Source organism: Musca autumnalis, unplaced genomic scaffold, assembly GCF_047663935.1.
Source record: "Musca autumnalis isolate F117 unplaced genomic scaffold, ASM4766393v1 scaffold_5, whole genome shotgun sequence".
Taxonomy (NCBI): domain Eukaryota; kingdom Metazoa; phylum Arthropoda; class Insecta; order Diptera; family Muscidae; genus Musca; species Musca autumnalis.
In genome coordinates, this window is record NW_027412088.1 from 204,981,933 (window position 1) to 204,998,135 (window position 16,203).

At 35.5% G+C, this 16,203-nt stretch overlaps 2 protein-coding genes across 3 annotated transcripts; one reads left to right on the plus strand and one right to left on the minus strand.

Annotated features, from left to right (window-relative positions):
* The first annotated feature begins 38 nt into the window (after window positions 1-38).
* Window positions 39-5,316, plus strand: NC2alpha (negative cofactor 2 alpha). The gene is made up of 3 exons (XM_073957968.1): window positions 39-382; window positions 649-721; window positions 3,806-5,316. Exons 1-3 carry the CDS (start codon window positions 341-343, stop codon window positions 4,936-4,938), a joined length of 1,248 nt encoding a protein of 415 aa, XP_073814069.1. The 5' UTR covers window positions 39-340; the 3' UTR covers window positions 4,939-5,316.
* Window positions 5,220-14,870, minus strand: PAN2 (PAN2-PAN3 deadenylation complex catalytic subunit PAN2). 2 transcript variants are annotated; one of them, XM_073957967.1, is made up of 14 exons: window positions 14,452-14,870; window positions 14,179-14,369; window positions 13,824-14,117; window positions 12,615-13,761; window positions 12,414-12,535; window positions 12,254-12,359; window positions 12,122-12,193; window positions 11,753-12,057; window positions 9,900-10,302; window positions 9,551-9,743; window positions 9,306-9,471; window positions 6,479-6,690; window positions 6,037-6,258; window positions 5,220-5,968 (listed from the first exon to the last, which is right to left on the minus strand). In XM_073957967.1, exons 1-14 carry the CDS (start codon window positions 14,483-14,485, stop codon window positions 5,692-5,694), a joined length of 3,744 nt encoding a protein of 1,247 aa, XP_073814068.1. In that variant the 5' UTR covers window positions 14,486-14,870; the 3' UTR covers window positions 5,220-5,691. The 2 variants fall into 2 exon arrangements, with proteins under 2 accessions (XP_073814068.1, XP_073814067.1); XM_073957966.1 differs by having other exon boundaries at window positions 14,437-14,863.
* Between the last annotated feature and the right edge of the window lie 1,333 nt (window positions 14,871-16,203).

The window sequence follows — 16,203 nt, forward strand, 5'->3', positions numbered from 1 at the left end:
ATAAATTTATATTAATTAATTAAATTTATTTAAATTATTATTTAATTAATTGTTAATATAAATAATAATAATATTTTGAATATCAAAGTAAAGCTGGTGGATAATCAAATAGATATTTGGATTGCTTTTGTGTACCAATGAAAATGCAAGCCAGAACATTTTGAGTAAGAAGAAGAATCAATCTTTTGCAAAACTGATAGAAGGAAGAAAAACACGCGAAAGGAAGTAAACGAAGACAACAAGGCCCACCAATCTAAAGTTTAGCAATTTGGATTTGGTGGCTTGGAGACGTATTTGGATATTGTTTGTGAGAGCAGCGCCGGTACAGAAAACATTGAAAATGCCATCCAAAAAGAAAAAGTATAATGCGCGTTTTCCAGTGGTAAGTTGTTGTGAAGCGGGGAGACACAAACATTAGTAAAACAAACAAAAGCCAAGCAACATCAGCGTATGTTTTGTAAGGGATAGTCATAAATCATAGAACAACGCTATGGCTGCGATGGCGATGTTGCGTCTTTGCAAATATCATGTGTCTTTGCAAATTTCATTTTTAAAAACATTCTGTAGAAAAAGTTTTAAATCTTGCTCCAAAATAATCCACATATTGCAATTTTTTATTACTAACATTTTTTTAACTCTTGTTTGCAGGGACGTATCAAAAAAATCATGCAAAGCGATGAGGAAGTCGGCAAAGTAGCTCATGCTGTACCAATTATAATCTATATCCTTTTCAAAACAGAAACTTATAATTTATATTTTTATTATTAAGTACATTTTAGTAACTTTTTGGATCCTAATGACATTTTGCCGTGAGGTTCCGATTAAAACGATATACGTCGATGGGGACTTACCCTTCAAACACGATGTTGTTGTCAAAATGTTGTTGATATTTAATGCTCTGGTTCGGTATTATGCTATTAACTTGCAAGAAGCGGGGAAAAATAACCAAAAAAACTTCAAGTTCGACAACTTCAGCCAAATATGTTAACTTGTTTATTGAAAGCTTTCCCGAAATGTGTCCGAAGGTCCATTAGTGCATAAAAAAGTAACTTGAACTCTGCCAGCTGGCGGAAAAATCGTAAATTTTTTTTTAAATTGTAAATATTTTCTAATAATCCACCCTTCGGTCGACTTTCGCACACGGGAAACATTTTTCTTTTAAATATAAAAATTTCCAAGTTGCAGGACTTTAGGCCTTTACACGAGCGAAATTCTTCGGAGGTCCATATCTCGGGAAGTATGGACTTCCCCCCATCGAACTTTATATTTTTGTAATCACGAACGAAAAGATCTACCTGTTGTAAAAATTTCATATATGTACCCAGCAAAATGTTCCATGCCAAAGATGTCATTAACCCAGCAAAATGTTCAATGCCAAAGATGACATTCAATCATGGGTGCAAGTGATCTAGCATGTCATCTTTTTAGCATCTTCATCGATGAATTTTATATGAGCGTGGACCCCAAAAGATGACGTTCTTTTCTGGATCCTAAGCATGTCATTTTAACCAATGCGTTGACATGTCATTTCCACCAATGCTTTGGCATGTCATTTCCACCAATGATTTGACATGTCATTTTCACCAATGCTTTGACACGTCATTTTCACCCATGCTTTGACATGTCATTTTAACCAATGCTTTGGCATGTCATTTTCACCAACCCCTTGGCATGAAATTTTCATATTGTTTGGAAAATGGAAATGCTGTATTGAAATATGGTTTTCATGAAAAACAAAATTCTTTATTAATTCAAACGGATTCATGAAATAACTACAATTAATTTATCAGTTTAGTTTTTCAAAAGTTTACATCCAAAATTGCAATGTAATCACCACCGCTGCAACGCAAAAGATTACTTCCTCCGTTCTCCGCAACTGATATTCTTTCATCTTACAAAAGGTTTTTTCAATTATCTTCCGATCACCAGTTCAGATTTCGACATGGGCTCCAAATGCACTCCTTTAAGTATTTTTATTTCGTAAATTACTTTTATTTTATAATTTTGTTATTTTATAACAACATTTTGGTAATTTATACTCTTTTGTTTAGTGACGGAATATGTAGGGATCTACAACCCGGCTTGCTTTAGGGATCTCTAAGAACAAAATGTAACGAACGGGGAGGAGAGACTTTTTATGGAAAATACCATTTATGCTTAATTAATTTATTTTTAATTGTTTCTTTCCAAAAGTAGTTTCTTCTTTATTTTCAGATTCTTGTTCCTTTTCGTTTCGGACTTTTTTTTCAAATTCCAAGAAGCGAGATTTGATTGATTTCATTCTATGTCAGATTTAGAACAGACAAGGGATCTTTTAAAATAGCAATGTGTGCAGTCCGATTCTATTTTTAGCTCGATGGTTGGGACTTCATATAATACCAATTGTTTAGAAGTTTTAGTTGTTTGATATGCAGGAAATGTAAGCCAACATCACGACGACAGTTCTAACAACTTTGGTCTGTTCCAGAAACTGCAAGAATCTACTTATTTTTACTACGATAACAATTTTTCCTTTATGTTATCGGAAAAAATAGTAAAAATTAGTAGATTTTTGCAGTACTGGAACAAACCAAAATGAAAATAAACAGGTGTGTAAATAAAAACACAAACATCATCTCTATTGGATCGATGGAATGGGTACAAATGCTGATGAAAAGATCGGATCTTTCACCACTTCCTTTGCATTGGTTCAAATCCTAATGAAAAGATCGGATCTTCCACGACTTCCTTTGAACCAATGCAAAAGATGACATGAAATCACGTCATCGCAAAGAACCCCTTCCGACAAATTTTGCTGGGAAATCATGGGTGAAAGTGATCTGGCATGTCATCTTTTTAGCATCTTCATCGATGAATTTTATATGAGCGTGGACCCCAAAAGATGCTATTCTTTTCTGGATCCAAAGCATGTCATTTAGACCAATGCTTTGACATGTCATTTTCACCAATGCTTTAGCATGTCATTTCCACCAATGCATTGGCATGTCATTTTCACCAACTCTTTGCAATGCCATTATCATTAAGACGAGAGTTTTAACAACGTTGGTTGTGATTTCGAGTCTCCGACAACATCAAGCCTATTGTAAATAATTAATCTTATATATTTAGAAAAATTTGTATAAATAAAAACACAAAATTCATCTCTATTGGATCGATGGAATGGGTTCAAATGCTGGTGAAAAGATCGGATGTTTTACGACTTCCTTTGCATGGGTTCAAATGCTGATGAAAAGATCGGATCTTTCACTACTTCCTTTGCATTTGTTCAAATGCTAATGAAAAGATCGGATCTTTCACGACTTCGTTTGAACCAATGCAAAAGATGCCATGAAATCACATCATCGCATGGAACCCCTTCCCTCAAATTTTGCTGGGTAGTATTCAATTTACACAAGGGAAATTCTTCGCAGGTCCATATCTCGGGAAGTATGGACTTCCCCCAACGAACTTTATATTTTTTTAATCAGGAACGAAAAAATCTACCTGTGGTAAACATTTCAGATTTTTTAGTATTCAATTTATGTCATTACCCGTTATTGCAGATAAACCCATAGTTCGCTCGAAGTTTTTTCTCAAACAGAGTAGCATATTTTGCCAATAGTAATATTATTGTCTTTATTTCAAAACTAATGCTCGTTTTATGAAGGACTGTCTTGGGTAAAAATGTCAACATAATCCGTTAGAGGCTCTTAAAAATTCACATAAACTCGTAAATATTTTTCCAGCAAATAATTGTTTTCATGGTTTCCTTAACTATGCACATGTATGGGCTTTGGCTCAATTCTTATCACTTCTTTTCGTTTACCTAGGACATTAGAGCTTTTTGTGGAATCACTATTAACAAAGACTTTAAAGATTACCAATTCTCGCAATGCCAAGACATTGTCAACATCACACATGAAACAATGTATTATGTCTGAACAACGCTTCGATTTTCTGCGCGAACTGGTAAGAAATATACCAGACATCAGTGTGGCAGAAGAGGCGGCCAACTACAATGAGGAAGACAATCACAGTTCTCCAGATGAGCCATATGGTGATTCAGATACACCCTATGACTTGAGTATGCCATCAACATCAGCGGTACGGAGTTCAGTGACACGTTATCAACAATTCCATGGAGGTACGGCAACAAATGGGCAAAATGGTGGTCACGGAATGGCGGCGGCGGCTGGCCATGACAATCCCAGAAATTATCTAAAAAGATCAGTGAGTTCAAATGCCAATTCTGTTATTATGCATACCACATCATTGGCAAATGCTGCTGGATATGGTTCAACAGAATGTTTGCCTCCAAAGTTATCACGTTCCGAATCAACACCAGTTCCTCCTCCACAACAAACCCGCACGCCAATAGCAGCAGCGTCACATCCACGACTGAAACATCAATCATTCTCAATGCCGTCTAATTGCGTTTCAAGCAACACCAACAACAAACCAAATAACTCTCCACAACAACTACGGCCGCCCTCACAACAGACTGCCATACCCGCACCCATTGTCAGCATTGATTACTGCAATAAGCCGGTTGTGAAAATAGACTATAGCAATTTGCCACAAATAACATCGGGCGAAACCACCGGGGCTGCGGCACCCATGAGTGCCCCAGCTAATATAGCAAGTATGTCCACTAATGCGAACGCCTTTAATTTTACAGCAGAACCAGTTATCAATATTGACCTCTCAAATATTGTGGCATCGGTTGGCGGTGTCACTGCCAATACTAAAACATCGACACCTCCAGTTGCCACAATAAGTATCGGTACCTCTCAACAATCTCGTAATTCCAAAACAGCAATGGCGGAGCCATTCGATTCCTCTTCAGCAAATACAACAAGGTCTGCTGTTGAAATAGCTGCCGCTATGTCCATGACAAACCCAATGGTTAATAGTAACAGTTCCTGCCTGGAGCTTGATGAAGACTATGATAACATATAAGAGCATAGGATAGGAGGAGTACAAGCTACGCGTGTGTTTAGCTTGAATGAGAATAATTGACACAACATCTAGAATGACTGTTGTTGTTTTCGTCGATTTTGTGTGGACCATGTTGATCAAACCACATTGTGTAAATGTTCAAAACTGAGTTTTGTAAAGAACAGAGAATAAAAACAAACAAAACCATCAAAATTCCCATTGATCCTGACTTTTACTACCCTTACCCTTCTACTTCTATTTACCTTCCTTTTGAAATTGAATTTGAAATGAATGCACTGATCTTTTAAGATTTGTTTTCTTTGCTTTTTTTAAATGTATTTTCTTAATTTTTTGATGTCCATTGATTTACACTTTAAATGAATAAATATAATGTATGTATGTGTGTTTTTGTTTCTTTTTTTTCTATTTTTAAATATAAATTTGACCACATTCTTATTGTTTTGATTCGGACATTATTTTTTGTGTGTCTGAGACGCGAAAATATAAACAAAATACAATAATAGATTTTTTCGCTTGTTTTGTTTTTGTTTGTGTAAAAAGTCTGCTATAGAAAAATGTTTTTGTAATAATGTGCCGAAATGTCATTTAAAATGGAATAACAATTTTGTTGCTCGCGGTACGGTTCAGTTGAGTGTCATTTTGTACTTTGTTTTGTTGTTTCTTTAAAAAAAATACGACGGGATTCCTTTCCAATGTTGTTGTTGCTGTTTCTCTTTTCCTACTAAAATTGTAATAAATGCTCTTCTAATCTGTCTAATCTTCCGGTACTTTCCACTGCAGTTGTTTGCCACGATCATAGAGATTTTTTAGGGCCGCCAGGAATTTCTTTTCCGCCTGCAATTGCAAGTAATGTTTGTACAGCTGCAAAGTGGTGCGGGCATCTTCCACAGAATCATGGGTTTCCGATTGAATTTTTGTGCCCAAAAAATGCCATGCCAAAAATCTCAAGGATACCATACGATGGTGGGGCAAGTGGAATAAGTGAACAGTATCAATTATTTGCTCCGACGGTACAAAGATGTTGATGACGCTGTAATAAAGAAAAGTAAAAGAGATGATAATAAAAAGGAAGAGAGTTGATATTTGTGACGCACATACCGGAAATCATTTTTCAAGCCATGACCCACAAACAATACGCCCACATCTACCAAATATTTTAGTTTTTGATATGAATTCTTCATGCTATTCAAACGTTTGTTGCTGAAGTTTGCATCCAAATCTCCGGGTTTAATGCCCGAAAACTGGGTAAGATAATCTGCCACTTTTTCTTGGGTCGAAATATAGTCATCGATAAAGGGAACACCTTCATCAGGTCCTTGTCTGGAAGGAGAAAAAGATGGAAACTATTTAGAAAAATAATTCTTAAAGGGATGAAAAGTATATTTGGAGCAAGTTTACGGACAAAGCTCAAAGCTATATCATTGGGTTTTGACTACTCCAAAACAATATTTAAAATAAGAAAACCTTTAAAGGAATTTGAACTACTCCAAAACATTTACAAAGCGAGACAATGAGGCCTGTTTTGTTTCGGTATACTTACCCCCGTATACATGAAATCCTGGCAACACTCATGTGACATGGTTTTATTGTTGCTGTTTTGCCATCTGGTCGCAGTTCATTTTCTTCCGGATTAAGTGTAACAAATTCAGCATCCATGGCAACCAAATCACCAGCCTGGGGCATTTCGTGTGTTTGCAAAGGTTTAAACAAGGGGTCACCGGTATTATTTCCATGGGCAACATTTTCAATATCCTGGAAAAAATGCACAAAAAAAAGAAATTATTTGAAGGACTTCTTTTCTTGATATGAAGCCCTTAAGGGTTTTGTTCTTGCAGAAGTCTATGTTTCGGTAGATATTGTCTTAGAAAGTTCCGAGAGTATCCTTGTTGTTGTAACTATATGATATGATTCCATGTTATTCAGGGTAATCATGAATGTCAACACACCTTGAGCCTTGTCTTTCTGCCGTTTCAACTTAAAGGAGAAAGTGAGAAAACTCACGGGGAGTTGATATTCATGATTGGGCTGATTTTCTTGCTTATTGTCTATCTGGATAATTTATATTAAAAGTTTACAAAGAAATCTCCTTTTCAAAAAGAAGTTTTTGTTCAGAATTGCTGGTGTTGAAATTGTTACATTCGTGAAATGCTTATATTCTCGACACCTATATTGTAGTAATCAGGACTACAAGGACTATCTATCTATCCGTGTTAAAAATGTGAAAAAGATTCGAGACCGGGAATTAAACTATTGTTCCAATAAATTCCACTGCGTCAGAAATAAAAACCAGTAAGGAAAGGATCAAAGTCGGGCGGGGCCGACTATATAATACCCTACACCACAGTGAATATGTAAAATATAAATCGGAGCTATATCCAGATCTTAACCGATTTTGATATAATTTGGCACATTTATTTCCAGACCGAATTCAGTCACACATTCCAAATATCATTGAAATCGGAAATATATAGCGTGTTTGGTACAGAAAATACGTGAAATCGGCCGAAAATATATATGGGAGCTATATCCAAATCGGAACCGATTTTGATATAATTTGGCACACATATTTCTAGACCGAATTCAGTCAAACATCCCAAATTTCATCAAAATCGGACGTATATAGCGTGTTTGGTGCAGCAAATAGGTGAAATCGGGCGAACATATATATGGGAGCTATATCCAAATCTGAACCGATTTCGATATAATTTGGCTCAATTTAAGTGGCGAAATTTCGTGGCCACTGGGAACCACATATGTAAAATTTCAGCTAGTTCAATAAAAAAATGTGGCTAAGATCACTAAAATACCTTAAATCGGGAGGTATCGTTATATGGGGACTATACCGAACCGTGGACCTATCTTGACAATTTTTAGTGGAGCAATTTCGCGGCCATTGGGAACCTCAAATGTAAAATTTCAGCTGGTTTGGGCAACAAATGCGGCTAAGATCCTTAAAATACCTTAAATCGGGAGGTACCGTTATATGGGGGCTATACCAAAACTTGGACCGATATAGCCCATCTTCGAATTTGATCTTCCGACGGCTAAAAAAATGGTATTCCCCAATTTTCAGCGAAATCGGTCAACAAATGCGACCTGTATGTTGCGAACGGACGGACATGCATAAATCGACTCAGAAAGTGATTCTATGTATATCCCTAGAAGGAACTATGGGTCTATCTCGCTTCCTTTTGTATCCCAGCTAACATTTTTTTCCGAATTCGTTTCGAATTCGGACAGAATTTCTGAAAAAATATCCGATTCTGATGCCGAATTCGTACCGAATTCGGTACGAAAGTTGTATGGACGTGGTCACCGAATTCGGAAAGAATTTTCTAAGAAAAATCTTAAAAAATATTAGAGTTTCGCGACGAATTCCGTCCGTATTCGGAAGTAAATTCTTGGAAAATTCGGAGAAAAATTTAGATTTTCTGACAGAATTCGGTCCGAATTCGGAAGAAAATTCTGGAAAATTCGATGAAAAATTTAGATTTTCTTAAGAAAATCCGTCCGAATTCGGAAAGAAATTCTGGGAAAATTCGGAGAAAAGTTCAGATTTTCTGAAAAAATCGGAAACAATTCTGATGCTGACACCACGTGTCGTACTGTACAGAACAAACCCCACTCAGAGACAATTTTCTTTCAATGTGCTATTTATGGAAGATTCTAATTTCAAACTTTCTAATGATTTTGCCTGTTGTTATCATTTTATGATTAACAGTAGAACAAGTATACTTCTACATATTTGTTGAAGCTATCAACACTAGCTTGAATAATTATATGTAGCATTTATATTAAAAAAATTTTAAAATTGTATATGCGAATTTTATGACCAGCCATTTTGTTCTTCGACATCAAACGAAAAAAAATTGACTTAGAAATTCCATTAGAAATCGGAACGAATTCGGAATGACGATTCTTAAGATTCTTTAGAAAATGTGCAGAGACTCTAAAAATAAACTTATAGAAAATCGGTCAAATTTCTAGGAAAATATTAGAGAAATCGGCCGCAATTCTAAAAAATATTCAGAAAATCTCAGAAAAAATCTGATATCAGAGCCCTCGGAAAAAATTGTTAGCTGGGATGTTACATACAAATGCACTAACACATAATACCCCTTACCACATAGTGGTGTAGGGTATAATGATGAATGTTCGTTTTCAACGGCATTAAATATGCGTTCTTCAAGAGCAGCATTTCACTCTCGTAAAAGATCGTTTTCTTTTTTGAAACAGCCCTGCCAATTCGTTTGTAGTGTTTGTGTTTGAATCGTTTGCCTACAGTCGTCTCATAGAATATTTATAGCTTTCTGATATTTATAGATTTCTGATTGGCTACTTTTAACACAGCTAGTCTTTCCACCTACCTCTAAAAATGGATTATACAGTGGTTGCGGTTCATTATGCGGTATTTCATCTAAACCATCCAATAATTCATTTCTCTCCGAATTGACACTGCTGTAAAATAAAACACAAGGCACTTTCCAATCCAAAGTAAACCATACGGATTCTTGGTTGGATACTGGAGAAATACTGGAGGAGAATGATGGGAAGTAATAGTTCATTAAACAAAACTAGTTTCTATTGTAATTATTTTTGGGATTTTTCTTACCAAAAATCATTGAAAATATACCACTGTTGTTGCTCCTCAGAGTTGTTCATGGTTTCCATTTTCATGGTGTGATATTTTTTGCTAACATTTATTAAAGAAACCAAATTTTTCTGGTTGCCATCATCAATTTGGCAAACGACGGCATGTAATGCATATTCGCGATACGATTCGGTAACGTCTGGTGTGGAGACTTCTGTAAAATAGGAGGTGTAAATATCAATGAACATTTTCGAGGAAGAAAGTATTTCATGGGATTTTTTATAGAAAAAAAAATTTAAAGGAAAGACGATTTTTTGAAGCCCTTCTTTCAAATAGAACGTTTTCCAATTGAATTCCAAAACTTACTTACCATTACTTTTGTTGTTGCCATCACTAGTTTCCACTGTTGTTTTGGTGTTACTATTATCCGTCTGTACGCTCAATTCACCCTGATCATTGAGAGACATTGAAAACGACAAGGGGAACCATGAAGTTTGTCTTCCACTTGGTGATATGTTTACATTTTGCTGTTGTTGTTGTTGCATTTGGGTATTGTTGGTAGCCATGGAAGGCGATTTTCGATCAGGATGTAGAAAATGACAATCACTGCGTGAACAATTGATGCCATAACGACATGGTTTGTTGGTATTCAATGTAGCCGGACTTTCGGATAAATTGAAATTATTACGTTGCAGGTGTCTTCTCAAAAAGCCCAGATCCTTGTCATTATTTAGGCCACAATTAACGGTTAATATTTGTGGAAGACTTGTAACCTTAAAGACAATGTGAGGAACGATTAATTTTAGAAAATTTAGACAATATTGCATCTCTCATATAACCGTTAAATTCTATTAGAAAGATGACCGGTATTGGAGCGGAATTTTTTGTGTATCAACGTACACAAAAACATGTACAACTTTTTAAATTTTGTAATGAAAAAATACAGGGCAATCACGAATAAAAATTCAGAATTTTTTATTTCCATGTTTATCTCCAATAAGATACTATTTTTGTCGAATCAGCGAGAATATTGCATAATTAAGTGATTTTAGCAGTGTCCAATGTTTTAAAAAATTGATTTTAAAAGAATTTCACTTTTTAAAAATTTTTTCCGTGCGGAAAATTCCGATGGAAATATTCATGATTGCCCTGATAGTAAATATTTCGAATATAATAGATTTTTGAAGGTTGTTGAAAATACCAAATATTTTTTTACCCACATCTATTTTCGATCATGGTAGAACAAATACAAGGTAAAGTTAATACTACAACAAATACAACTCGAACAACAACCACAAAGGAATTTGTTTTTGTTTGTAAACCTTAGTGTCAACGTAAATGTAAACAAAACAAGGAAATGTCTATAAATTATTGGAATTTAAAAAACTAATAATTTTTCACATTTGATTGAATATTTTGGAAAACATGAATGAAAACTCGTTAGATTTTCAATTTGAATGTTTCCATATCATTCCACTAAATGCATAATTTCTCGCAGAAAGTAGAATACTTGCAAAAATGTTTCGGGTCGCTGGTAATTCATTGAAAAAAGAGAAGCTGTTTCAATCATTTGCTTTTGAAAACAAAAAAGCACATGTTTATTAGGGCTTTATTCTTTTCAAGTTTAACAAAATACCACACATATTAACAAATATTGTACCGCCTCTATAAGCGGTGTTTTAGTGTGCGGCATGTCGTTCGGACCTGGAGGAGGTTACATGTCAATGATATGAAGCCGTCTTTATGGGAAATAGTTTTTTTTCTGATGAATAAATTTGTTCTTCAAAAATATATATCCCTAATATACATCGAACATAGAAATAAATACATAAAATGTCGAATGGAATTTGACACTAACACTACAACCCAGTTCAGTCAGCTGGGTATTGCTGTTACCTTTTCTTGTTCTACCATGATTTTCGATGAAAATTAAAATAGGGAAATATTTCCGGGACTTGTTGACTTCGTAACACAATAAAGGGAATCCGTATCATGGATGTCAACTGTTCCTACGTAAAAATCGCTACAGACCACAGATTTGTATAGAACTGTAGCTATTTTTACCTCGCAACAGTTGACATTCCTAATTAAAAAGTGGTTTTTGTACGCCAAAATTCACAACTACGTATAACAATGTTCACACATGATAACATTTTTAGACGGTTCATCTGTGAGAGATCTAAATAATAAACGTCATGCACAAATTTCCACCCGCGTACTTACCTTAACCATTTGCTTGGTCGGTGAAAACTTTTTGCAATTTTCACAAAACGCCTGAATACTCTTCTCTGAACTCAATGAACCCTTTAGTATGCTGCCAAAACTAAAATATTCCGTTTCTTTCGAGTTATGGGGATAGCTTAGGTTGCAAGTCAATAAAATACTCTGCTTGGTTTTTTCCTCATTGCATTTAAGGCAACGATTGACGGTTGTTTGTTTTGTGCCAAAGAGACGACTTATATCAGTTTCGGTGTTGACCTTACTACGTTCTCGCGTCTCTTGGTCTTGATCATCCCTGGTGGTTTCATCTTAGAAGTACGTGGAAAATTAGAAACTGGAGCAAACTGCAAACAATCTCACTCTCAAACTTACCATTTTTAACATCAATACCTTGAAATATTTCTTCAGTTTCCTCGGGGACTATGTCCACCACAGAGTTTTTACCTATTTAAAATCACCTTATATACTAATTTCAAATAGTTTACACCAAACGTATACTCTTACCTCCTATTCCAAGGCCAGTTCCATATTTTGAATTGTTCAAGTGGCCATTTTTCGACGATTCCAGAATCTCATAGTGCATTTGATGCAAAATAAAACGATTCCAGTTCTAAAAGAAACATTCCAATAATGCTCAATCTCCCAAGATCCCAATATGACATACCTGTATCAAATTCATTAGATTAACATTTGAAGAACGATCCGATAGTATAAGACCCAATGCAGATGCCTCTGGTACAGTGCGAAAAGAACGCAAGAAATTACTGGCCTGACATGGTGTAGAAGCTGTTGTTGTTGTATAATCAACACCACAATATCATCATCAAATAATAGAAGTGTAAATCATTGATTTGAGTTTTCATACCTGTACACTTGTCAAACATATTAAAGAGGAAACCCAATTCACATGTCAAACAAAACTCCTTGCTGCAACGATGATCCAATAGTTTTTGTCTTAGGGGTTCAATGAAATACAAAATCTGCAACATAGCATTACAGTACGAATTGGGCAGCGTTGCCTCTAACCCAGCGAAACATGTCTGGTTGTGTTGTTCAAAATCAAAATCTTGTGTTCCCAATTTAGAATATTTTAATTCAACTTTACGATAGCGACGTGGTATAATCTTAACTCCGGGATCTGAAGACTTGATGGTGTTTGTAAGACCATTACCGGCTCCAGCAATTCCGCTTATATTCTCAATAATGTAGGGTATTTGATTGCGCCTTTGAGTCCTTGGGTTGGGAGAATAGCCAATGGGTCCCTGCATTTTCATATGATTCAATATTTCCGCTTCAATGGGTTTGGGACGCCGATATTGATAACTCAGAAGCTCAGTTGGCCAATCGGAAAACCAACGAGATCCGGTAACCAAATGTGGCAATGCAATCGATGATAGAGGGAATGTGGTATCCGTTATCGGTACAATCGGCAACTGGGGCAAGGGATCTGGAAATTCTGTTTCCCTAGAGAAACTATTGAACTGAGGCTGTGGTACATTTACTGCCGTCATAATGCTAATATGTCCAGATTGATCGCCAAATGCCAAAGCCTGTGAAGATGAGCTAACATCAAAACTCAGCAGACAAGGAGTGCCTGTTGTATTTATCTGATACATGGATACTCGGGGCTCACTCAACTCCACCGTATCCACTAACTGAACCTGGCCATAACTTGAAACCACAGCCAAACGTGAAGTTTGTGATGGTAAAAATTTCAAAAGCTGTGGATCAATTAACACTTGAATTGGTGATATCAGGCGCAGCATACGCAAATCATAAACCATAAGGAATCTATCAACAGCCAAGGTTCCTTGGCGGCCACTATAGCCACATGATATCAAATAATTTCCTTGGACATCGAAATCGGAGAGACTGCCGGTATGAGTCTTAATGGTATGTTCCACATGCAGAGAATTGAGGTCACGCAATGTTACATTTCCAAAAGGGTCTCCGGCGAAAAGGAAACGTGAATTTTGACGCAATACCGTGCAACCAGCAGAACCCACATGCTCCTAGAAAATACATAATTAAACTCAGTAATTTATTTAATTATTTCGTTCATTCCTGGACTTACCAATTTTGTTTCCTTTAAAGTTCTCAAATCAAAGTCAATCATTTCATCCTGAAGTCCAGCCATTATTAAGCGATGCGGTGACAATTGTTGCATACACACCATCTCTGTCATATTCTTTGACTTGTGAGTGAACTTGGGAATGCCTCTACGTATTTGGTGTCTCAAAGAAGTTTGTGTCAAAGCCAAGATGCCCGAATCAATAGTGGATATTTGGCGCACAATGTCTGAAGGGTGGACTTGGAATGATGTATACTTTTGCAAAGTGTTGCTAAAGTAATACGATGTAACATGGCCCTGAAATTAAAATAGAGGAAATTAGGTATACTGTACATTAACTTATAAACACTATATTTACCCCCTGATTGCCCATCCACAAGAGTTCTTCATAGTTATCAAAAGCAACAGTTGAAACGCCAAAACTCTCCCCACCATCCGCCAATATTGGAACCATTTCCATATAGTCTGCTTCGGAGCCCAAATTAAAGCCAGCAAAATTTGGCGAATAATGAGTTGCTGATCGCGTTCCTCCTCCTCCATCGTAGACATCTAAAAAAATAAAAAAAATACGAAACCAATTACAATTTGTCAATATAAACAAAACCATAGCGCTCACTTAGCATTTCATCACCTGCTATATCTCCACCACAATAAACATAGTCCATATTGGTGGAATTTGATTTCCTTATTGGAAGAAGTTCACTTTTTTGTTAGCTGGCTCTGGTTGGTTAATTGTGTGAGTACGTCTCTTTGTTTGTTGTGGTTCGGTCAAGTCGTCTACATCAAACTTTCTCCCTTTAGCAATTTCATCAATTCAATGCTAAAGTTGCTCGCAATAGGCCTTTTTAGATTTTCTTTTATATGCAATAACGTTCACATTCAACATGCCACAATAATATTACTTGAAATATCAATAGAAAATAATTAAAAATCTTTAAGGAAAACAAAATACACTAAATAATTATGACAAACAGTTTGTTAGTTATACATAAACGAAGAGTTGTATTTCATAACTGTAAACGTCAACGTATGTTTTCTCTGTCAAATATAAATACAACTCGGTTAAATATGACAATAGGTGTGTTCCAAGGTGCAATAAATAAGGTGAAATAGTAAGGACAGCTGATTTCCAACCATGGTGGAATAAGATGTTACATCAAATCATGTCAAACGTCAAATTTGCTCACAATAATGCTTTACTGTGAATTGCTTGTTTACATTTTGTATGTGATTTTATTCACAATAACGCATTTTGACAACTGGTATGAAGATCAGCTGTTTTTGGCGTTACACGTTATTATTGCACCACGTTTCCCACAATCTGTCAAATTATCTGTTATTGTGATTTAGTCGTATGAAAACTTTAACAAAAAATTGATACCTTGAAGGGCTTTCAAAAATTTTCAAAATAGTCTTGTTGTTATAGTTTCGGGTTCACGTGAATAATCACATCATTGGCGTGTTCGTTATAACATACTTATGCGGCCATCAGACCATCTGCTTTTTCACATGTATGTTGTCACTTTCGGTATACTAATATACAGAACAGCTGATGTCATACATGTGAAAATGTCTGATGACGGCCTTATGCTATTTTTGGAAGTGTATAGCAAATTTGCAAGTTAAGTAAAACATAAAAACCCCTGAAACCCATATCTTTTTATGAAACTTTCAAGCTGATTTTCTCAGAAGTGCTAGTGAAACATCTTCCTCAAGTAAAGATTTATTTTTGGGCTCATTATTACCGTGCAACCATAATTGTGCCATTTACCATATCAAACGTTAAAATTTGCTGACAATTAATATGTGTGTTCGTTTACTCAAAATTTGTACGAATTGTTACTGGATGTTGTTCGTTTACTCTACAATACAATGCAAAAGACCTTAGCCGATTACAAGAAGTTACTGAACATGTAAAAATCTGTACAAATTGTTGAGTAAACGAACACACCTAACGTGAATTGCTTGTTTACCTTTTGTATTTGATTTTGTTCACAATGATGCACTTTGACAACTAGTGTGATAATCAGATGTTTTTTGTGTTGTACCTGTATTATTGTGCACACCAAAGACATATGCTTTGTTCCAGAACCTGCAAGGAGCTACTACTTTTTACTACGATAACGTTTTTTCCTTTATGTTATCGAATAAAATAGTAAAAATTAGTAGATTCTTGCAGTACTAAAACGGACCAATAAATATATTGCTCTGTTCCAGAACATGCAAGAAGCTACTACGATAACATTTTATTTATTTATTCGCTATCAATACAAAGAAAGCCTACAAGGCCAATTATACATGTATTGTGAGATTACAATTAAAATTTAGATTCCATGGCAGAAGGCCATTTAAAAAAATTAATTCAATAGAAATTCAAATTAAA